The following is a 26415-nucleotide window of genomic DNA, read 5'->3' as shown; positions in this document are numbered from 1 at the left end:
TTCTTTCCAGATGAAATGTAGTAGTGTAAGAAATATAAAGCTGTCCTTGCATTCTTCCCAGATGAAATGTAGTAGTGTAAGAAATATAAAGCTGTCCTTGCATTCTTCCCAGATGAAATGTAGTAGTGTAAGAAATATAAAGCTGTCCTTGCATTCTTCTAGATGAAATATAGTAGTGTAAGAAATATAAAGCTGTCCTTGCATTCTTCCCAGATGAAATATAGTAGTGTAAGAAATATAAAGCTGTCCTTGCATTCCTCCCAGATGAAATGTAGTGCAAGAAATATAAAGCTGTCCTTGCACTCTTCCCAGATGAAATGTAGTAGTGCAAGAAATGTAAAGCTGTCCTTGCATTCTCACCAGATGCTGTTAGAGTTGTAGATGCATCAACTGGTAGTGACAACACAGCTGCTAACTTTGGACACTTTTTACCTGTATGACCATAACAAATGTCCACGTCTGAACATGGCCATCAGGCCTGTAAGCCAGGGTGCACAGGTTTTTTCTGAGATCTTGATGAGCCATCTCAACATTCTTTGATGCTTTATGTTGCCATAGTCAGTCCTACCCTCTGGCCAGCTGTACCTATTGTACAGTGACTGGAGATTCATCACTTCAGCATACAATACAATTATAGGTGGAACCATACAAGGATCAGATGGACTAATCTGTTTGCCATACCTTTTGCATGGGCGGTTCAGCAAATAAATTGCTGAAGTTCCAGATGGAAATCAGTCAGGATTTCCGTAAGAAGGAATTAATCTTTTTATCAGTCTAGATTTGACTAATTTATTTTTCCATGCCACTATTCACCTGACCTTGTGTACATTCCTTCAGTTGCCTGCCAAAGAAAAATACACCAGTTTTGTGTGTCCCATTTGGCCTCACCATACGTCCATCAATGTTCAAAGACTTACTGCATTGTCACCCTGTTCTGGTCAACTTTATCAGTTGCAGCATAGCTGGACGATGCCCTTCAAAAACAAGCGGTATGTTCAATTCTGTTGGAGAACAGGAAAGATCTGTCCCTTTTAGGTTACCTATGCATTTGGTGAACTGGGAAATGTTGAATCTCGACACATCCTAATGTTTTGTCCATCTTGGTATGGAGTTTCTAACAAATTTAAATCTGATCAGTCTTTCTCACATATACATGGTGTGGATTGTCAAATGTGTTGAGTTGATTTCCAACATGGAATGTATTACAGTGAATAAGTTCCTACAACTTTTCATGTGCCCTTTACATACGATCCTGCTGGCCCAATTGTACCTCTTCTTTGGCTCATAGTAGGAATTCATCTGGGATGCTCCAGCTGGAAATTATGGTATGTACAAAATGCTAGTTTGTACAGTTGGAGAGTCCCCTTGAAGTGGGGTTGGAGGAATTACCTGTTTACATCTGCCTTGTGGAAGTGAGGGCTATAATCAATGATTTTCATGTCTGGAAGGACCAACTCTATTGGTAAGTAGTCCTTATCATGTCAGACAATTCAGCAGTGGTTGCCTACCTCCTCAAGGAAGGGAATTTCAGCCTTTGACTGTAGAGAGAATCTCTTGAGTCATAAAGTCCTCCACTTTATACAAGGAAAAATGTTATTGGCAGGACTGGTGCAAAATGGACAATATTGTTATTCTGCGCACATCAATCTTGAGTCATCAAGTCCTCCACTTTTTGGGCATACAAGGAAAAATGTTATTGGCAGGACTGGTGCAAAGTGGACAATATTGTTACTCTGGGCACATCAATTCTGCAGCTGTCTGATTTCTTTCTCTGGTTGAGTGGGTAGAAAAAGTTAACACCCTTACTATCGAAAGCTACTTCTCTATGATTTTCGACATTTTCAGGCATCATGGTAGAGGAGTTATTGGTTATTATAAAGATCTATGAGACCTGCTAGCCATTTTTAACATGAATAGACCAGAAGCCTTTGCCTTTTCTCCTAAATGGAACCTGTTACGGGTTTTGACATAACACAGTACGAGCCATTGTAGCTTGGTATGAATGGGCAATCAGAGTTGTCATACAGTTTGATATATGCATGAAGAGAGGTGATCATGCAAGATCCTGTCCATGCCTTCAATCATTACTTGAATCACACAGGGAAAAGTCATGGAACATGCAAGTGTCTCTTCTAATGAAGATCGGAAAAGAGGAAGTAAGCCCTCAGGAGCTATCATCATGGCTGAAGTGGTTTGTACATTCTGCATACTCTGAAGTCTCAAAAGATCTGAGTCAAAATTTATATTCATGAGATTAGAGCAGTCTCTTTTAGCCTTGCTTTCAAATGTAAAGTTTCATTCCAAGACATATTAGAAGATAATAGCTAGCATGTCAGTCAACTTTGAAGAGTTTTTCTCTCTGGCATTTAACTTTGTAGAGACATGATTTGGATCTGGTGGGTCCAGTGGCTGTCACCTAGATAACTACATCAGCACAACCTCCATATGTCCAGTAGTTCAGCAATTTTGCTGGATTTGCTTGGAAAATGTATTGTTAGGAAAAGTTAATCAGTTTTCTTTTTATCTATATATAGTTATCACAGTCACATGTCTGTCAGTCATGCTGCCTTCAGGTTAGGAGAGCAGATTTTCCTTTATATAGTGAATCCAGTTATTCTACTTTTGAAGGGTGCCCAGGATATAGGTGGGATACTCGGCATTTCCTCTTCCTTTTATCTGTTCTCATGATGTTAACATGATTAATGAATGTATTCAAAAGAGAAAGTAGATTATGTTCTTTGAAAAGGATTATCTCATCACATTTGTGTAAAACTCTCCCAACCTTCCTGAAAATCTTATCACCCTTGTTGATGTATCACTCAGCTTAAAACTGTCACCACCTGGCTGCCTCAAAGGGGAGGTAATGTGTAAGAGTTTCTTACCTTGTCTATAGGGGATTTAGACAGAAAAGGTTACATTTAGTCTTATGGGAAGGATGGATTCAGCAGGTAGCAGAGTTTGTTTTCCTAATGTTAATGTGATTGGGCACATATTCTCAGAGTTTGTTTTCCTAATGTTAATGTGATTGGGCACATATTCTCAGAGTTTGTTTTCCTAATGTTAATGTGATTGGGCACATATTCTCAGAGTTTGTTTTCCTAATGTTAATGTAATTGGGCACATATTCTCAGAGAAACATAACTTAAAGGTTTGCTTTCTCATTTCAAGGCTCCCGGCAAGTGACGGCTGCAACGGCCTTTCTTCTGGCTTTGTTCTCACATATCCTTAATCATGCTGTACTTCGCCTGCAGGGAGCACTGTATGAAAAGGAGAATCCAAATAAACTGCTGCAAAATGCTGGTAGATGTGGTAGGTTTTGTATAAAAAAAAAAAGTATACTTCACATATTACAACATTGATCTGAATTCATTACATTTTTCTACAGGCTCACATTTATATACACAGTGTGGGTTGAGATAATTTAGGAAAGCTTTTGTTTATTACTTTCCTTGAAAGATGTATGCATTTTTTTATATTTTTTTTTTTAGTTTTCCAGGATATGCAGTCCTGATAGGTGTTTCACAGATGGGGATTAATTCTTCTTTGAAGAAATGCACCATGAGGCTAACTGCAAATTAATAACAATGATTGATGAGTTTATTAATTAACATGTCCACATTGAAGTAGAATAGAATTCATGTGGTTTTATAATAAGATAAGCAAATGGCTCATTTAATAAAGTACTTCCTTCCTAATTGTTATTGAGAAGCTACTTATAACAAAGTTTTATATTAACTTTGAAACTTGATATGTGATTTTTAGTAAGAATTAATTACGTTAGGAAATTTGTGATGGCAGCATTCAATAAAACTAGGGTCTACTATATAAGACAAATATACTGCTATATATCAGCAAATATAATGCTGTGTAATGCTTGATAGTAATTTGTGGAAATGGGTACGCAAAACATAATGGCCATAAAAAAATCAAGATGCCTGTCAATGGTGAATTCATTTTTATATCCACATTTATTTGATGGAGTTTGTTGGCTACATTATCAAACATTCAAATAACCAACATAAAAACTTAATAGTAAATGCCGTTTCTGACAGAGGTATATCCACAAATTTAATAAATGCAAATGAAAATGTATTTTTTATAATTACCAAAAATGATGCACACAAAATGAAATAAACCATAATTTAGTAATTTTTTGTTCTTACAAATGTATAAATGTTTCGTATTTTTGTCAAGCCTGATTTGGTAATGATTCTTTTGGCATTCTTATGTGTATCTGTCTATCAGTGTTAAAACTTTTTAGGTTAATGTTAGTTTTACTTTCTAGCAAAATTTTAGGTGGGCTGGACAAAGAGGGGATCTTTCAGTTTTTATGGGTCACAGTATACTGCAGAATTTTGTGATTTCCAAATTAATTGACATAAAATTAAAACATATTACATATTTTTAATGCCAAGTATCTAGTTATCATTTCAGTGATGTCAGTTACAATGGAACCTTCATTATCTGATCCTCTTCTGTGCAAATTGTTTTGTTATGGATGTTTGCTTTTGTAAAATCAATGCTTGATCATTTTGATGTGATTGATGTGATCTCACTTTTTACCATTGTTTCATATTGCTGTGAATTCCATTTAGACTAAGTTTATGATTTCTATTTCTTATTAAATAATAAACAAGAACAAAAGCCTAGACAGTTACTGTATTAAAAATAACTACTGTGAAAGCAAGGGTAAAGTAAATGAAAAGTTTACACGGCATTGGGAAATCATTAGCAATTTACAACCTATGTTAAATTGGCCATGCAAGCTTTCTGATGTGATTTCAGTTAGGCAATGCTAAAACAAATTATTGCTCCTACCTACATCTTTTCTTTATATATTTGATAAGAGAAGCCTGTGATCTTCAAACGATCCAAATTTGATAATTTATTAATACTTGTTCAGCTATTATTTTATGACAGTGGGTGATGGGTTCATCTTCCTCTACTTTCTGTATAATATTCTTTGGGAAAAATATTTGAATAATAATAGCTGAAGAAAATGTACATGAACCTAAAAATATGTGATTGATTTTGGACACTTAGGTTTGTAAAATTAAAAATTTGCAGAAAGGCAAATACAATATTTCACAAGCAATCCGCCTTAATAATAATAATAAAAATAATAATAACTGAGGTAGAATTAGAATAATCTCCTTTGATGCTGATGCTCTCACTCTCTCACACACAAAGCCACCTCTGTGCCCTCCAGTCCTTTATGATATATATGTATATACAGACTGGATCTTCTTCCCTGGGTACAATGTATGTTTAAATGGAATAACCCAGAGGATGAATACACTAAAACCACTTGACATTGACATTTTCCATGTCTCTGTACATCTGGCCATTTCTCTGTACATCTGTTTGTCTCTGTACTTCTGTAGAGTTCTTTTTAAATCTGTCACTTGAAAGTTTGTTATTACAATAACACAAAAACAAATCGACATGGACCAATGAAATTTGGTAGGTTTGTTCTTTAAAGATAACCAGGTCATTAGTTCCAGTACTTGTTGTCATAAGACCCTTTACTTATAGTCACAGGGGAAAATCTTTATTAATGGGATAATTATTATAAACCATTAGTACCGCTCTGGTGGCCTAGTGGTTAGAGCGTCCGCCTTGGATGCGGGAGGTCGTGGGTTCGATCCCCAGTCGAGTCATACCAAAGACTTAAAAAAATGGTACTAACAGCTGCCTCGCTTGGCACTCAGCATTAAGAGGTTAGTGTTATGACTGGTCGGCCTGGTGTCAAGATAATGTGACTGGGTGGGACATCATGCTACATGTCTGCGGCATGATACCCCAGTGCTAGACATCACTATAAACTGTCACACTGCAGACATTATAGCAATATGACTGAAAAATTGTTAAAGCTATGTTAAAAATCCAAATCACACACACACACACACAAACAATAAGAGATTTATTGTTTTAATGAAAATACCTGTAGGCAAACTTAAAATCTGAGTTAAAGCCAATCAATACATTCCGAGTTCTCCATGTTCATTATCAGATTACATATTTTCTGTATTTTAGTCTATTTCGTGGGACCATGTAATTTTATTTCTTGCATGCTAACTTGTGTTATATAACAGCATGCAATGATTCAACCCTGGCAACAACTGATAGCACTGATAATGGTCACAGGTAAAGTGATATAAAGTCAGATCATAGGGTGGACGTATAAGTTAGATTTTCATGGTATAATAATGATATTTAGAAGGTATCAATGATATTTGAGTAGATATAAGGAAATATTTCGTGAGTGAAGTGGAAACGTATTATCATAAGTTTTGAAGCCACAAGTGACAGTACAAATTGTTTCCACTTCATGAATAGATTTTCTTTGTGTCATATATTTTTAAGGTGAAAATCTTAGATTAGCCTGATTTCTTTCTCTATTCTGCATCAATTCGATTAACGGATGTATTACTCCGTCAATAAAAAGAAGTTATGATACTTTACAATAATTTTAATAAAACGATTTTTATGAATTTACATTGTATATATAATGCTTCAGAATGTGTATTTTATAAATTAATGCATACCTTCATGCGAAAATGAAGAGATTTTAGTTTTGCTAACACATTTCCTGCAAGGATGGATACGGGAAGCAATGCAAACAACTTTCTAGTGTGGGAGTACGATAGCAAAAGTGACAGAATACTCCAATGGAATTTAGAGTGTAACATCATTAAAATTTTAATGATTGTGATTTACTTTAATTTTGACTGCTAATTTTGGTTTAATTCTCCATTTAGACGTGAAATTTTGTACGTTGGCAGGCTTGCAGCTTATTTTGGTAAGAGACACTGCCCCCTAATTTTGATTGTCACTTAATTCTTGGTTGCGATCAACGCTAATCGATTCCTGATTTCTCCATCATTTTCATATATGATTATGATAGTGAGGACAGTTGTAGTCACTACTTAAACAATTATTACTGTATGTAATTAAGAGTTTTACTTAAAGATGTATACAATTTGTCATTGAGTATTACAGGTAAGATACTGTATATGTGATGCAGACTATCAAATAGTTACAGGCAATGGTTCAGTAACTAACAGTTTCCATGATTCATGGTAGTGAGGACAGTTATAGTCACTACTTAAGCAATTATTACTGTATGTAATTAAGAATTTTACTAATAAAGATGTATACAATTTGTCATTGAGTGTAATAGGTATGATACTGTATAGGTGACACGATTTCCACGATCCATGTGGAAAACTGATTATATAAAGTTTGATAGTTGAAGCCTGCTTTTTGTTGTTTGAGATTTTTATGCTTTCTTGATGGCCCCTTTTCATTGATTACATAAATGTATACTAGAGGGTCAACGGTGTTGACACATTTTAAGATTATTCATTCAGTTGGGGGAGAGAGAGGAAGGGTGTGAGAAAGGAAAATAAAAAATAAAATAGGTCTAAATATTGAAATAAAGGTCTGTAGAACATGCATAACAGCAGATATACTTCCAAAATTGAAAAAGAAAATAGTTCCAAAAGTGATATTGCCACTGTGGCTATTAAAGTGGTGTCATCACTTTGGTGATATTTTTTCTCCCACTGATATATCCTTTTTTGTGTGGACTTTTTCAGTACAGATATCGTTAGCACTTGACCCAAGCAAATTAAATTTGTTTGAAATGTTTCTATATATGTAGATGAACTGATTAGATTTTCATGATATTCTTAATGATTCTTAGACTTTTACAGATTTTTTGCCTTTTTTTTACTTCAGTTTTTTTAATGAGACATTGTTAGCTGGCTTATACAGAAATAAGAATGCAAAGAAATGCACTATCAAAGATGAGGGCACCATTCCTATTGATACTGCCTCATTTAACAAATTTCTGTGGACGAAAACTCTGAAAGTGGAGATTTAATTTGTTCAGAAGAAAATTGTATGTGTGGCAGTGTGGCAGTTTATAGTGATGTCTAGCACTGGGGCAACTTGCCACAGACATGTAGCATGATGTCCCACCCTGTCACACTATCCTGACACCAGGTGACCAGTTCTAACACTAACCTCTTAATGCTGAGCGCCTAGCGAGGCAGCTGTTAGTACCATTTGTTCGAACCCGCATGCGAGGCGGACACTTTAACCACTAGGCCACCGGAGCGGTCTCATACCAGGCATACAGAGTCACTACTGTTGCCCATACATTATGATTTCATGCTGCTTCACATACGTTAGTGATCATGGGGTAAGGTGGTGTAAATCCCTTCATTAGTGATCATGGGGTAAGGTGGTGTAAATCCCTTCACCTCTCACCTATTCTCCTAAGGTATTATGATTGGGTAACAGAGAAGACACCAGTGTTTGAAGTAAAATATGTTTCTGCAAGTATGTCTAATATGCTTATGGGAGGGAACTGCAACTTTCGCTGATGGGACTTCTATTTTTACCAAAATAGGAGTCCTGGACTGCTAATTTTAAAATCCTAGCAAGACCTCTGACATGAAAAATTGGTTTTCCATGTGCAAATCTAGTCATCAGTGGAGAAATGTTTTTTTAGTTTCTTTGTTTATTTCTGCTTATATATTGTACATCTAAATCTACCATCAGAGTTAATTTAATATACTAAGTTAGTATAATATATATACCATCAGAGTTAATTTAATATACTAAGTTAGTATAATGTATATACCATCAGAGTTAATTGAATATACTAAGTATAATGTATCTACCATTAGACTTAATTTAATATACTAAGTTCGTATAATGTATCTACCATCAGAGTTGATTTAATATACTAAGTATAATGTATCTACCATCAGAGTTGATTTAATATACTAAGTTAGTATAATGTATCTACCATTAGAGTTGATTTAATATACTAAGTTAGTATAATGTATCTACCATCAGAATTGATTTAATATACTGAGTATAATGTATCTACCATCAGAGTTGATTTAATATACTAAGTTAGTATAATGTATCTACCATTAGAGTTGATTGAATATACTAAGTATAATGTGTCTACCATCAGAGTTGATTTAATATACTAAGTTAGTATAATGTATGTACCATTAGAGTTGATTTAATATACTAAGTTAGTATAATGTATCTACCATTAGAGTTGATTTAATATACTAAGTTAGTATAATGTATCTACCATTAGAGTTGATTTAATATACTAAGTTAGTATAATGTATGTACCATCAGAGTTGATTTAATATACTAAGTATAATGTATCTACCATTAGAGTTAATTTAATATACTAAGTTAGTATAATGTATCTACCTGTTTTAGAGCCTGCTGATGATGACACAGAGAGTGACACTTGTGAGAGAAGGCCTGACAGATTGACACAAAATGGAGATTTGCATTCTTCAAAACAAATTAAGGAGGAATATAAGAACAAAGAAAATGAAGCATCTCAGCAGAAGGTATTACAGATTCAATTCTTGGCTTTCACCATTACCAGACACTTTGTCAGTAATCAGTGGAATTTATAGCAAATTCAGATTTCGCAATTTTTAGAGTACAATCAAGTTCGGATTTGTGTCAGAATTTTAATAATTTAACAATGTTGTTTCTTCTTATATTCAAAGGGGTATAGCACCAAGTCCTATTAAACTGAACACTTTCACAATTCTTTTTTGTTCATGGCACCCCTCAACGTTTTAAAAAATAGTCTTATTTGACTGCTATTTTTTCATGAAGCTTCTCAGGTTTTGAGATTAATGTTTCATTTCACTGCTTTCTGTAACTATAAAGTGTATGTAACTGTAAAATTTATTTGAAAGTCTTTTCCTACTAAAAGTTAATGTAGGAGAGGGAGAGAGAGGCATTCAAGTCGACCTTGAGTTGGGATAATGCAAACAGTTATTAGATGATAGAAACATAGAATGTAAATTGCTGGCTTAAGAAGAAAAATTAAGATGAAAAGGTTCTTAATGTGTGTTGTATGTGCAAAAAGTTTCAAAAAACAAACTGATCTTTGTTTTCCACAGGCTGACAGAGTTAAAAAGAATTTGCTTTTACAGCTATACGTTGTCCATGAATAGTAATAATTAATTTAGATCTAGATTCTTACCACTCTTAAAAGCCAATTATGATGAAGGTAATTATTTTTTATAAATATTTTATCATTACTTCTGTTGGTCATGTGTTTTCCACTGCAACTTTGGTATAAGAGATATAAAAGATAAGTGTGCATGATGCTTTCTCCATCAAATACATTTCCTGATAACATTAGTGTATTAAAATACTCTCCAATACATCATAAATTCATTTCTCTAGAAAGATGAAAATTCATCTTTCCCTAAACTCCTTGCAGTTACCTTCCCTTATCACTGCTAGGTGATTACCCATCAAACAGATGTTAGGCTTTCACCCAGTATGATTAAAATTCTATTATATCATATTGCTTGGCCTCTCAGAATCAAAGGATATGTTTATTATTTATCTTGAAAGTCTGTATAGTATTGTGTATTAATGTACATGTTGCTTTTTATTATTTTTAATTTTCGATCAATATTTGTGTGAATTTTTTCACAGTTGTGGACTTTGTTATTCTGCCCTGGTGCTCCAGTGTTATTCTTGATGTTCATTGTTGGTTGCTTATATGTACACATTTCTTGAGTTTTTGGTTGAAGCAACAAATGTTATTTTTAATAGTGCTGAATACTTTCTGGTTGTTTATTTTCAGTATTTTTCTTGTTTTTGTCTTTAAGCAATGCCACCATTATGTGCTTTATGCAAGAATTTAAAGCCAATGAGGACATGCACGATATGTGTCTCTCTTGCAGCAGGTGTTCTTCATGTCCTCTACTTGTAGTCAATGCATGCTGTGGTCAGAAGGTATTTGGTCCATATGCTTGTTGAAAGGATTGAACACAGGAAAGAAGCAACAGCACAGTTGCTGGCCTAGGGGAATTTTTTTCCGCAGCCTCTGCTGCAAATCTCCAATGCTGACCTGGAATGAATGGGAGAGTGTCTTCCTTTATTTCAGCAGCCCACTGGCATACAAGTACCCACCACATGCCCAGTCATGGCTTTAAGGCTGGTACATTTGGGTGCATGTAATATATTTCAGAAATTGATGACCTAATCATCCAGACTTCCATGCCATATGCTGCCATCTTGGCTGCTGATCAGCCAGTCCAGCTGTCCAGTTGTTGATGCCTTTAGCTAGTGACCGGAGGTACATCACATTGGTGAGCCTTACCACATTCTGGTTGATTGTTGTGTGCTATACAGAGACATACAGGGATCCATTGAGTCAGTCCATGCATTTTACCACACATTCTGTTGAGACAGTGTCAGCTGACTGTGCAGGTAGCTGCCAAACTGACCATCCAACTCTCTGCCCAGCACATTTTTCAGCTGGCCATACTAACAAGATGAGCCATGTTACTTGCACAGCTACAATTCAGAGAGGCATGCCAGCTATTTATGGTGCACCTGTTGAATAAATACCATCAAGTCAGCAAGCTGGGCCACATAAAGAGCAATCCCTTTTGTGTTGGAATCCATTCAGTTTGTTCATCTGTTTCTGCATTTTGCATCCTGGAGGTTTTAGGACCAGCCATCAGGCACACCTGTGGGTCATCTGTACCTGCGAAACAAGCCATATCACTTGCCCAGCTTCTGATTCATCTGGTGGGCCATTTATTATAGGACATGCAAACAGTGCCTTAGGATGACAACCTACACCATGGGTACAAGGACAACCTCAGTTAAATAGTGTACTTCAGTTCCACCATGGAGCATATTGAATTAGCTTTAAAGGTATAGTGGAAGAAATTTACCATCTGTTGTCATTCTCTGCCTGCCACTGCGTGCTAAGTCAATGAGTTATGGCTTCAATAGACTAGGAAACTGGGGACAAATATCTCTCCTTCCATCTACTTCTGCAGTTGGCAACAAACCAAGAGATCTCAGATCATTTGTCTGGCAAGGTCCAGGACCTGGAGAAATAGAAAGCTCTCTTTCAGAATGCTAGCTTCCAGCATTGTTCTTGCCACACCAGCACTGTATAGACTTGTACGGTCATCGCTGAAGCTGCATCATGCCTATGCTGACCAGTCTTTACTCCCTGCTATTCAGTGGCAGAATTTAAGATACAATACAGATTGTTATTACATTCTTGGTTTACATTCATGGGTACAGCATTTTCTCTGTTAGAACATCTGAGTATAATTTCCCTTTTCAGGTTTTTAATTATTATTACAAAAGCTTTTTCATAATGGCTTTGTTGCAATGTTTAACTTGTTAGAGTATTTGATTTGTGAGGTCTGTCTAATTGAAGATAAGATTCAAATGTAGCATTTTATCACTTGATCCATCATAGGCAGATAAAGAAAGGCAGTCGTTTCATTAAGAAAGGTGTAATATCAAAGCTGCCAGGTAACAATAAGTATGATAATAACACATCATTCATAACCAGTAAATAACAAAGACACCTGGTAACAAAAGGCATGATAACCACACCTCATTGAAAATCGGTACTCTACAGTCACAGTTTGCTGGTTCAATCCAGTTAAAGTGTAAAAAGAAATGTTTTTGTTTTGAACCATTTTCACAAAATAATTTAGAAATGTCTTTTAGATATCATTCTGTATGTATATGAATGCATCTTGAAGTAAATCTATCTCGTGTTCATTTTAATTCAGACTGTTGTGAAAGTGGCTGGAAATTTGCTGGTCAGAAAAAGACGGAATAATAGCAGGACATTCAAAAAACTTTGTGTGAAATAAATGTATTGTCCACAATCTGTATAATTTATTGTGCATGCCATGATGTTTCCTGTGATTGTGTAACAAACTTTTACTTTTAGTGAGCAGATCTCATTATCAGTGATAACAATGTTGAAAATGACGATGGCCTCCTTGCTGTGGCATGGGACACATTACACTTACATGGGTCTGATAACAAGGATCTTGATTTTTTGGATTATGTTAATTCTAACAGTGACACCATCACATCTGCGATACCAATTCCATATACCATTTTGAAAAATAACTGAAGAATTTGAAATGACATTTCTTGGTTATGTTGTTCTAAAAATCATAGACCTTTGTGAAATGTTTTAAACAATCTTTAATATACATGGAAGTAGGCAGCACAAGAACTGCCTTTCTAGTTTGCCTTGCCATTTGCACCAGCATTTGGACCAAAGCAGTCCTAACTGCAGCAGAGAGACAGTTGCTGACAGAAAGTGGAATTAAAAACTGGTCAAACTGCAGTTTAATTTTAGGTAACAACAGTGGCAGTTCAGTAAAGGGGAAAAATCGTGGCCAGATCAGACACATTCCTGGCAGGCTCAGTGTCCTAGACAAATTTCTCTCGGGAAGGGGCCACACTTTTTAGAGTGGCCCATTCATCAGTTGGTCTCTCAGCAGATTTTTATACTTTAGTTCAGATCCTGAAACCTGTATTATTTACACACTTTTAGTCAGTTCAGGGTTCCCACGCTCCTGGGAAATCAGGAAAAAGTTGGGAGAAATGATACCATTTTTTTTCCCGACCATGAAAAGTCCTTGAATTTTGCAAATATTGATGAAAGTCGGGAATTTTCCTCCACAACTTGACACCCAAAACAATTACATAACTGAGTCATAACTGGACTGATCTTGAGTTAAATTTAGCGAGTTCTAACCAGAATATTAGGAGGTTGCAGTATGGATCATTTGGGTGCTTGCCATAAATATATTTGTTGAGACAATCCAAACGCTCTGTGGATTAGATTCATCTGGTAGACTTTTTGTTTCACGGACAGTTTGATAACCTTATAATTTTTTATAGAAGGTATGAAAACCAGTCTTGCATCACAAGAGGCCAACATGGTGGCGTTAAAGCATAGCTGCTTTGCAGATGGGTTAGCAAACTTAAATGTTGTTAAATCAAGTTACATGTGCATGAAATCAATATGAAAATTATTTATTTTCTCAGAAATTGTGAGTATTAAAATTGTTATGTCTTTAATCTGCAGAAACTAATGTGTTGATGAAATTTGAGCTGGTGCTAGCAATCTTGATTGCTAGTCGCACGAGCACACATAATCTCACTGTCATTTTCAAATGTTGTCTAAAATTTTTTTAATGAAAGTCATATACTGGTTGTAATAAAAATACAAAAATGAAAGAGCACAAAATTCTCTATATTTATTCCGAGACCAACTTCTGGAGTTTTGTTGTATCATGTGACTACCACTTTTTCTAAATAGACCCAGCTATTTTTTAACTAAGAAACGACATCCATTTTTTTCTCAATTTATTGTCATCATTAGTTGCATGACCATTGGTTTTGCTGTCTTCATGTGGGAAGAATGGTTTATCATTCATTTAGGAATTTAGCCATTTTTCCCTCAAAGAGTGCCTGCTCTGTATGTATGAGGCACATACATTTCCTTCTTTTGTTATATATTCTTCTAAAGTTAATATGATCAGTGGAAGAAGTAAATATTTGATAAATTATATTTCTCTGAGAATACTTACCAGATTACATTATGATTAAACCCTGCCATACCTCACTACAAAAGTGAGCATACTTTTTGATGTAACACTCAGCTTAAATTGATAAAAAGCAGCTGCTGAAGCAGTAGTAAAGGGACATAATGGATAAGAGTTTCTACCCCTTGTCTATATTCTTCCCTCTGTCTATAATGCACACACAGACACACAGACAGACACACACACACAAACACACACACACAGACACACACACACACACGATGGTAAAGACTAATTTTCATCTTTTTGAGAGGTTTGGCTTTAAGAGGAAGTGGAGACTATTTTCTTAACATGAAGGTGATTCGGTAAATATTCAGAGAGAAACATAATTTACTAAAAAAGGTGTTATTTTGCACTAATATGAATTTTTTCATTTGGCTGAAAATGCAATTATCCAAACATTATACCATGCTTTTCATCAATTATCTGGTGGTTTAATAATTCATCTTAATAAAAGATAATAATGTTTTGTGTTGTCTTCAGATGAAGAAATCCTGAATCACGTGCAAGGTGACCTGACGTGTTCTTCAACCTAGCTTTATGCCATTCTCAAAACTCTGTTATTTTTCAGTTCTAGCAGGAACACTTTATGTAATAATGTTGTTAATGGAATTTCGCTTATCCCATGGGATCTATTACAAACAAGTTCCAGAATTGTATTAAGTATACATTTTTCCTTTGTGTTAGCCTGATTACTGCATGAATGTCTACCCTTTGTTATAAAGAATATGAATGTTTACACTTTAACAAGAAGAACATGCCTGTACTGTCTTCAAAAACTTTCAAGATCAATATTATTTTGTATTTTCCATTAAGAAAACCAGACCAAATCGATTGAGGAGGTTGAGAAGAAGGCGTCAGAGAGTTTCCTCTGATGACAGTGAAGAGAATTCAGATATTTCTGATGTTTCAGATCTCAGTGAGGGTAAGTCCATACATGCAATACATTAAAATGACCCTGGGTGTGTACTGCAGGAATTTCATACATGTAATACATTAAAATGACCCTGGGTGTGTACTGCAGGAATTTCATACATGCAATACATTAAAATGACCCTGGGTGTGTACTGCAGCAATTTCATACATGTAATACATTAAAATGACCCTGGGTTTGTACTGCAGGAATTTCATACATGCAATACATTAAAATGACCCTGGGTGTGTACTGCAGGAATTTCATACATGTAATACATTAAAATGACCCTGGGTGTGTACTGCAGGAATTTCATACATGCAATACATTAAAATGACCCTGGGTGTGTACTGCAGGAATTTCATACATGCAATACATTAAAATGACCCTGGGTGTGTACTGCAGGAATTTCATACATGTAATACATTAAAATGACCCTGGGTGTGTACTGCAGGAATTTCATACATGCAATACATTAAAATGACCCTGGGTGTGTACTGCAGGAATTTCATACATGCAATACATTAAAATGACCCTGGGTGTGTACTGCAGGAATTTCATACATGCAATACATTAAAATGACCCTGGGTGTGTACTGCAGGAATTTCATACAGGCAATACATTAAAATGACCCTGGGTGTGTACTGCAGGAATTTCATACATGCAATACATTAAAATGACCCTGGGTGTGTACTGCAGGAATTTCATACATGCAATACATTAAAATGACCCTGGGTGTGTACTGCAGGAATTTCATACATGCAATACATTAAAATGACCCTGGGTGTGTACTGCAGGAATTTCATACATGCAATACATTAAAATGACCCTGGGTGTGTACTGCAGTAATTTCATCCATGTAATACATTAAAATGACCCTGGGTGTGTACTGCAGGAATTTCATACATGTAATACATTAAAATGACCCTGGGTGTTTACTGCAGGAATTTCATACATGCAATACATTAAAATGACCCTGGGTGTGTACTGCAGGAATTTCATGTAATACATTAAAATGACCCTGGGTGTGTACTGCAGGAATTTCATACATGTAATACATTAAAATGACTCTGGGTGTGTACTGCAGGAATTTCATACATGCAATACATTAAAATGACCCTGGGTGTGTACTGCAGGAATTTCATACATGCAATACATTAAAATGACCTGGGTGTGTACTGCAGGAATTTCATACAGGCAATACATTAAAATGACCCTGGGTGTGTACTGCAGGAATTTCATACATGCAATACATTAAAATGACCCTGGGTGTGTACTGCAGGAATTTCATACATGTAATACATTATGTAACATTTCTCAATTTTTGTAGTACAGGAGTGGTGAGTGATGGTGAGTACCATTACCCAGGGTTTATACTGCAGCAGTGAGTTAGGGTAATACATGAGTGAGTGAGGGTATGTTCATACATGTAATGTATTACCATTACCCTGGGTTTGTAATACAGGATTGACTGAGTGCTTACGTGTAATTCATTACTATTGCCCTGGGTTTGTTTTACTGAAGTGTGTATTAACATGCAATACATTACCATTACCATGGGTTTGTAATACTGAAGTGAGTGTGAACATGTAATACATTACCATTACCCTTGGTTTGGAATACTGGAGTGAGTGTTAACATGTAATACATTACCATTACCATGAGTTTGTGATACTGGAGTGGGTGTGTACATGTATTACAATACCATTACCCTGGGTTTGTAATACTGGAGTGAGTGTGAACATGTAATACATTACCATTACCATGGGTTTGGAATACTGGAGTGAGTGAGTGTGAACATGTAATACATTACCATTACCATGGGTTTGTTATACTGGAGTGAGTTAGTGTGAACATGTAATACATTGCCATTACCGTGGGTTTGTTATACTGGAGTGAGTGAGTGTGAACATGTAATACATTACCATTACCGTGGGTTTGTTATACTGGAGTGAGTGAGTGTGAACATGTAATACATTACCATTACCATGGGTTTGTGATACTGGAGTGAGAGTGTACATGTATTACAATACCATTACCCTTGGTTTGGAATACTGGAGTGAGTGTGAACATGTAATACATTACCATTACCGTGGGTTTGTTATAATGGAGTGAGTGAGTGTGAACATGTAATACATTACCATTACCCTTGGCTTGGAATACTGGAGTGAGTGTTAACATGCAATATAATTACCATTACCATGAGTTTGTGATACTGGAGTGAGTGTTAAAATGCAATACAATGCCGTTATCCTGGCTTTATTGTACTGGAGTGAGTATTAACATGCAATACATTACTGTTACCCTGGGTTTGGAATACTGGAGTGAGTATTAACATGCAATACATTACTATTACCCTGGGTTTGTTATACTGGAGTGAGTATTAACATGCAATACATTACTATTACCCTGGGTTTGTTATACTGGAGTGAGTATTAAAATGCAATACATTACTGTTACCCTGGGTTTGTTATACTGGAGTGAGTATTAACATGCAATACATGACCATTACCCTGGGTTATACTGGAGTGAGTGTGTGAGTACATGCAATACATTACCATTACCCTGGGTTATACTGGAGTGAGAGAGTGAGTACATGCAATACATTACCATTACCCTGGGTTATACTGGAGTGAGAGAGTGAGTATTAACATGCAATACATTACTATTACCCTGGGTTATACTGGATTGAGTGAGTGAGTATATGTAATACATTACCATTACCATGGGTTTGTAATATTGGAGTGAGTGAGGGTATGTTTATACATGTAGTACATTAATATTAGCCTGGTTTTGTAATACAGGTTTCAATGAGTAAGGGTATATTATACATGCAATACATTACCATTACCCAGGGTTTGTAATACAGGAGTGAGTGAGTGTGTACGTGTAATTCATTACCATTAACCTAATGTGGAATAAAGAACAGATAAGGAAATGAAGTTGTTTGTTTGAAAGGAAAAGCAGTTGCCTCAGAAAACATGAGGAATACAGAATGATAATCATGTTTGTGACTGGCAGCATTGGTACCGACCTGGTTGCGCACTTATTCTTTCCCCTGATTGACTGTCATACAAAGTTATCATATGCATTTTAAGAAATGAAATAAAAGAAACAGTTGTTATGACTCTGTGGTCTTAAACTAAGTTTTATAAAATTCAACGAATGATTGAATTCCCCAAGTTAGTAAAAATGAAAATTTCAGAAGATAGTACAGAATTGTGAATTAAATCCCAGATAATCCTAAATGTTCTATTGCAAGTTCAGAGATATAGATTTTTCTGAATAGATTCCAGTCTTAACTGTACCGATGTACCAATAACCTTGAATGTGCCAATGTGCTAACAGTCTTGATGTATCACAATGATATTAGCCAGACTGTTCTTGAAGGAATTCAACATAATTGCAAAGTAGTGATTTTGGCCAAAATGTAAATGAGCATTTTGTGATTCCAATGAATAATTTAAATAAATGATTCCTCTCAAATTATATCAGAACACAATTAACAGTAACTCTGGAGACTGAAATTAAAGTAGGAATAAGTAATCTTGCTGATCTCAACCTTATATACATCCCCACTTGACTTTTTGTTGCAATAGCATTTTCTGAAAACTGTCATCTTAATGGAAAATTATCACAAACTGTAAACAGCTTCATTTCTAGAACTTCAGAGGTCATAATCAAGGCTGGGTCTTGAACTCAAACCCAGGTAAAGAACTATTTGTAACTTACAAGATAAAAAAACTGGTATGTACTAAAAAACTGTCCTCGATCAGAGTCAAAGTCAAGCACATAGTACAAACTAAATATACATAGCACTGAATATACTAATTACATAATCCTAATCACACCTGGAAAAGTAAATCAGTATCTACGTGATACAGTATCTTGATTGGGGTGTGGGGGAGTGTGTGTGCAAAACTTTTGTATAGAACAAGTTTTTAAAGAAGCACATTTCTTCACCAAATACATTACCTGGTCACATTACGTTAGGACAATTTTCTGCTACCTCTGAATCCAGCACAATGGAAAGATGAAAACATCTTTATGTCTATATATTACAAAGCTGCCAGCCCTCATGATTTTGGTGGGAATTTCACAACTTTCTACAGGATTGACAGAATCACGCTGCATGCCAAAAAATCATGAATTCCCCAATTCTCAATTATTTAAAATTTTCCAGTTAAGTGCTGGTTGTGATATCTGCCATTGCTGAAACGGTTCAGCACTGCTAATCGCAATATTAGTAGAACAATAGCTGATTGGTACTGTTGGCCCAATAGCAAGCATTTTAGCATATTTTAATCTATATGTACAAGAGTAGTTTTACAGCTGCTTTTAAAAGAAACCGGGGCCTAACCAGAAATTTTCACCGTGCATGTGAAGCCAACACTGATTTGAATTACAGTTTGGTATCACATCTTTAAAATGTTTTCACCACCAAGGAAAAAGAAATGTATTGCACAAAAAGTGACATTTACTTTGGAGTATAGCAAACATTTGCTGTGCATTCAGCCATCAAATACTGATATACATCATTCTTTTTGCACGCAGTGTGCCACAAATTTTAGCATTGGGCATGGTGGCAGGGCCCATGTGAGGAAGCACATTGGTAGCAAAAAGCACATAGAGGTTGGGAAACTACATGAAGACAGCTTTTTTGAGTGTTGGAATTTTTTTAATTGAAAGATTAGCGTATATTGTTATTTACTTGAGTAAACAGTTTTCCATGCATGTGCCGACACCACTAATCGTTCACTGATCGATGTTTCGTTTTCTGGATTAATACCATTTAGTAATTAAGCTACGCTACAGTTAAAATGTTTTCACCTCCAAGGAAAAAGATTTGTATTCCACAGAAAGTGAAGTATAGATTGGAGTACACCAAAATTGGCCTAGCAAGATTCTTTTTTTTCTTCAAAAACATGCGACATTGATTTTGTGACACGTCTACATCGAAACTCAATTTTTTATTGTTCAGTTAGTACAGTATTGATGTCGTGATTTCATTGGAAGTAACAGTGAAACTTCTTATCATCCTTGAGGATACCTCTGAGTGCCAGTTCAAGAATTCTCTGAAACTCACTTGCCCACAATGGTCCATATCTGTGAAATCAAGCTCTCAGGTATTCATTTGCTTGGCTGCCTTGTTGTCTTTGATCACAGTTATGAAAGAGTTGGTTAATTCAAGGTAGTTTAAGTTACATACGTAATAACGTTTATAACAGTGTTCGATTGATCAAATGAAGTTCACCCAAATACGACTGAGGCCGCTAGATTTTAAGTTAGTAGGATTTTCGTGCCTTTTAACTTTTCGTTTATTATACCTCCTTTTTTTAAATTCTAAAGACATAATTAATGTGATAATACAAAGGAGGCCAGCTTTTAATTCAGTGCAGCAATACAACAAATATTTCCGCAAGTCAGTTATCAAAACACTGTCGGCACTTAATTAGGTTCTCAGAGAAATGCTCGCGGACATAGCTGTTACAACGGTAGATTGATGCATTTTACATTCAGTTACAAGAGGACACATTACATTTATGATGATTACACTTAAAAGGAACTAAAAGATAGAACTAGAACACAAATTTCAATTGCTAAAAATTTTATTTAATTTGTATTTATTTATTAAAGTACTGCCTCCACTTGGCGTGTCATTTTCACTGATTGAAATTTCCTTACATATCGTTAATTGCAGTGTACTAGAAATGTCGTTTGGAAAGAAAATGTAAAAATTGTATGACCTATTTTTAAATTTGATATTTCATAGTGTAAATTAAAATTTCCAGGTACTATCTACCGTTTTCGACAATAAAACGAGTGATACATCAAAGTTTCTGTTACCAATTTTGATTGCGATTTTCCTCAAGTTCAACAAATAGGGATCAGTTTTTGGAGTATTTTGGGGTTTAAAAAATGGGATCCATGCCTGTCCCCGCATTATAAGCGGTTTGCGAGTTATCAGGGCGCTGGTTATCGAGGGAGTGGTGTATGTATCTAACTGTCCTTACTATTCTTCTTTACAGGAAGCAATGATGATGATCAGAACAACTTTATATCTGATGAATCAGATGATGACCTTGTCAGTTACTTCAACTCTGAATCAGAAATCTCCGATGTCGACAGCCAAGATCTAGATCATGAATCCAAATCAGAGCCATCAACACCACATTTGCCTTCCGGAAATCAAGATCAGTCCTCGTCAGAGTTCAAGTCACCATTATTCCCAAATTCCAGTGACATTGCTGGCAGCCATATATGGAACAACATCAGGGACAGCGATAGTTTGGCACATTTTTCCTCAGAATTGTTTTCATCCTCCGTGTCATTCCTTGGACATAATTTCAAGCTGTCACCCCAGACATCCAATCAGTATGAAAAGGACGTAGAAGAATTTGAAAACTGTAAAGATGTCATCCAGGGAAGAAAAGAGGTCTCAGTTCCACCAGGTACAGTACACAAATATTAGGTGTATCAGTACTTGAAGTGACATTTATTGTGACCTTTTTAGTTAGTTAAGTCAGACTGTATCTTACAAGTCATCTTCCAGTTTCTTTCAGTATTTCAGAATTTTAAAGAAAACGGGCTAGAAAGTGGTTTAGTTAATTCTGTTGAGAGCTTGAAGGCATATCTGTAATTACATGATGACCTTGTCAGTTACGTCAACTCTGAATCAGTTCTCAGTGAACTTAGTATGACTGTAATGATGCACATATCAATACAAGGCCATTTAATTATTCTACTTGAGTGCAGTTTTAAACTCTTACCTTGTCAGGTTTGTGCTGTCAGAGAGTTTGTTTACAGTTTCCAAACAGATAGAGCGGCTGCTTTACTTTCAGTCAGAGTTAGCTAAAATCTTGATTTCAGAACTTCCTGTTAAGTAACCTTGAGAACATTGCCTAATTCCTTCAAATAAGACCATCTATCGTTAAGAACAAGATCAAAAGCATCATACCACTTTCTATATATGGATCTGCATAATTAAAGTAAGATGGGCATAGAAAAATATAATTAGAATTATCTGTGTGAGTGTAAATTTCTCTAGTAACTGTTCTCTTTTTCAAAATGTGTCCTAATTTATATTCTTGTTTGTATTTAATCTCAGGCTTTGCAACTACGATGGAAGCTAAGCATGTAGCTGAGATCACTCGCAAACTAGCTAACTTTGTGATAGAGACTGATACTGAAGCCAGCATTATTCCCACTGATGCAGGCCAGTTTTGCTTGTTGTTTACTTTTTTAAATTCTTATTTCATTCCTCAGGTTTAGATTCTTTTCTGAATTAGAGATGCAGTGAATGAGGCCATTAAAAATAAACCGCAAAGCATACAAGACATTTATCTAAGAATGTTAGAAGTTGTTTTTCTTCTCTTTTGACATGTGATTTAACATTTCAGTGCCGTTTAATTGCAGTAGATTTATGAAATTTACAAAATGGATTCATATTTATTAGCTTGTGTGCACAAAGCCCCCAATGCCATTGCTATGGATTACTAAGCATAGAGCTGTACTATACCTCCTCAGTGTGCAGAACTTATTCTACACTGTAATGTCATAGTAAAAGAGCACTAAGTGCCAAGCTTATGCTATACCCCTGCTGTCATAGTCACAGAATACTAAGTGCCAAGCTTATGCTATACCCCTACTGTCATAGTCATAGAATACTAAGTGTAGAACTTATGCTATACCCTCGCTGTCATAGTCATAGAATACTAAGTGTGAGCTTATGCTATACCCCCACTGTCATAGTCGTAGAATACTAAGTGTAGAACTTATGCTGTACCCCTGCTGTCATAGTCATAGAATACTAAGTGTAGAACTTATGCTATACCCCCGCTGTCATAGTCATAGAATACTAAGTGCCAAGCTTATGCTATACCCCCACTGTCATAGTCGTAGAATACTAAGTGTAGAACTTATGCTATACCCCTGCTGTCATAGTCATAGAGTACTAAGTGTAGAACTTATGCTATACCCCTGCTGTCATAGTCATAGAATACTAAGTGTAGAACTTATGCTATACCCCCGCTGTCATAGTCATAGAATACTAAGTGTAGAACTTATGCTATACCCCCACTGTCATAGTCGTAGAATACTAAGTGTAGAACTTATGCTATACCCCTGCTGTCATAGTCATAGAGTACTAAGTGTAGAACTTATGCTAGACCCCTGCTGTCATAGTCATAGAATACTAAGTGTAGAACTTATGCTATACCCCCGCTGTCATAGTCATAGAATACTAAGTGTAGAACTTATGCTATACCCCTGCTGTCATAGTCATAGAGTACTAAGTGTAGAACTTATGCTATACCCCTGCTGTCATAGTCATAGAATACTAAGTGTAGAACTTATGCTATACCCCCACTGTCATAGTCGTAGAATACTAAGTGTAGAACTTATGCTATACCCCTGCTGTCATAGTCATAGAGTACTAAGTGTAGAACTTATGCTATACCCCCACTTTCATAGTCGTAGAATACTAAGTGTAGAACTTATGCTATACCCCTGCTGTCATAGTCATAGAGTACTAAGTGTAGAACTTATGCTATACCCCTGCTGTCATAGTCATAGAATACTAAGTGTAGAACTTATGCTATACCCCCGCTGTCATAGTCATAGAATACTAAGTGTAGAACTTATGCTATACCCCCACTGTCATAGTCGTAGAATACTAAGTGTAGAACTTATGCTATACCCCCGATGTCATAGTCATAGAATACTAAGTGCAGAGCTTATGCTATACACCCGCTATCATAGTCATAGAATACTAAGTGTGAGCTTATGCTAGACCCCCGCTGTCATAGTCATAGAATACTAAGTGCAGAGTTTATGCTGTACACCCGCTATCATAGTCATAGAATACTAAGTGCGAGCTTATGCTATACCCCCTTGTCATAGTCGTAGAATACTAAGTGCAGAACTTATTCTGCACCCCCGCTGTCATAGTCATAGAATACTAAGTGTAGAACTTATGCTATACCCCCGCTGTCATAGTCATAGAATACTAAGTGTGAGCTTATGCTATACCCCTGCTGTCATAGTCATAGAGTACTAAGTGTAGAACTTATGCTATACCCCTGCTGTCATAGTCATAGAATACTAAGTGTAGAACTTATGCTATACCCCTGCTGTCATAGTCATAGAGTACTAAGTGTAGAACTTATGCTATACCCCTGCTATCATAGTCATAGAATACTAAGTGTGAGCTTATGCTATACCCCTGCTGTCATAGTCATAGAATACTAAGTGTAGAACTTATGCTATACCCCCGATGTCATAGTCATAGAATACTAAGTACAGAGTTTATGCTGTACACCCGCTATCATAGTCATAGAATACTAAGTGCGAGCTTATGCTATACCCCCGTGTCATAGTCGTAGAATACTAAGTGCAGAACTTATTCTGCACCCCCGCTGTCATAGTCATAGAATACTAAGTGTAGAACTTATGCTATACCCCCGCTGTCATAGTCATAGAATACTAAGTGCAGAGTTTATGCTGTACACCCGCTATCATAGTCATAGAGTACTAAGTGCAGAGCTTATGCTATAGCTTATGCTATAAACCTGCTGTCATAGTCATAAAATACTAAGTGCCAAGCTTATGCTATACCCCCGCTGTCATAGTCATAGAATACTAAGTGCAGAGCTTATGCTATACCCCTGCTGTCATAGTCATAGAATACTAAGTGTGAGCTTATGCTGTACACCCCATGTCATAGTCATAAAATACTAAGTGCAGAGTTTATGCTGTACACCCGATGTCATAGTCATAGAATACTAAGTGTGAGCTTATGCTATACACCCGCTGTCATAGTCATAGAATACTAAGTGCAGAGTTTATGCTGTACACCCGATGTCATAGTCATAGAATACTAAGTGTGAGCTTATGCTATACCCCTGCTGTCATAGTCATAGAATACTAAGTGCAGAGTTTATGCTGTACACCCGATGTCATAGTCATAGAATACTAAGTGCAGAGTTTATGCTGTACACCCGATGTCATGGTCATAGAATACTAAGTGTGAGCTTATGCTATACCCCTGCTGTCATAGTCATAGAATACTAAGTGCAGAGTTTATGCTGTACACCCGATGTCATAGTCGTAGAATACTAAGTGCAGAGCTTATACTATACCCCTGCTGTCATAGTTGTAGAATACTAAGTGCCAAGCTTATACTATACTCCCGCCGTCATAGTCATGGAATACTAAGTACAGAGTTAATGCTCTACCCCCCTCTGTCATAGTCGTAGAATACTAAGTGCAGAGCTTATGCTATACCCCCGCTGAATTGTCGTAGAATACTAAGTGTAGAACTTATGCTATACACCCGCTGTCATAGTCATAGAATACTAAGTGCAGAGCTTATGCTGTGCCCCCGATGTCATAGTCTTAGAATACTAAGTACAGAGCTTATGCTGTACCCCCCACTGTCATAGTCATAGAACACTAAGTACAGAGCTTATGCTATACCCCCGATGTCGTAGTCATAGAACACTAAGTACAGAGCTTACTAAATGCAGAACTAATCCCATGTAAGTTGATTGATGAATTCAGCATGAGTAGTACATAGGGGTGAAAGGATTCATCAATATATCAATACATCAACATTTTTGCTGTAATGATACACATATCAATACAAGAGATTGAGAATCTATAAAAAACTATTCTTACCTTATGTAAGTTATTTTAGTATTCGTCAGTCATGAATAATTATTATTAACTTGCCTTTTTATTCTTTAAATATAGAATTCTTCTAAAACTGCATTTGCCATCCTAGGCACTCATTTTTAATAGTAAATATTGAAAAAGACTATTGAGAATACTTGCTCCCCATCCTCAAATTAACACAAAGTGACATGGTTCGTAATCTGCCTGCCCTATCCATGACAACTTTCTTAACCCAGCAGCCTGTTCAGCATATAGGATACATTCCAGATATTTTCCACATGTATAATGAAGAACTTGACTCATCATTTAATAATCACTTTTATGCCAAGTTTCTTCTTTGAATTGTATCTTGTCTACTTTGGT

The 26415-nt window shown here is 36.0% G+C and overlaps 1 protein-coding gene across 2 annotated transcripts in view; it reads left to right on the top strand.

Moving 5' to 3' along the window:
• The window catches only part of LOC149802115 (nonsense-mediated mRNA decay factor SMG5-like), a 192124-nt gene that overhangs the window by 51503 nt on the left and 114206 nt on the right, over nt 1-26415 (top strand). For both annotated transcript variants that reach the window (XM_089956507.1, XM_089956506.1), the window contains exons 11-15: nt 3169-3309; nt 9259-9395; nt 15282-15390; nt 21408-21830; nt 22487-22594. In XM_089956507.1, coding sequence (XP_089812633.1) covers nt 3169-3309; nt 9259-9395; nt 15282-15390; nt 21408-21830; nt 22487-22594 — 918 coding nt within the window. The remainder of the gene's footprint in view (nt 1-3168; nt 3310-9258; nt 9396-15281; nt 15391-21407; nt 21831-22486; nt 22595-26415) is intronic.

This window comes from Sinohyriopsis cumingii, chromosome 4, assembly GCF_028554795.1.
Source record: "Sinohyriopsis cumingii isolate HCF-2022 chromosome 4, ASM2855479v2, whole genome shotgun sequence".
Classification (NCBI taxonomy): Eukaryota; Metazoa; Mollusca; class Bivalvia; order Unionida; family Unionidae; genus Sinohyriopsis; species Sinohyriopsis cumingii.
This window is presented reverse-complemented; position numbering and strand designations above follow the sequence as displayed.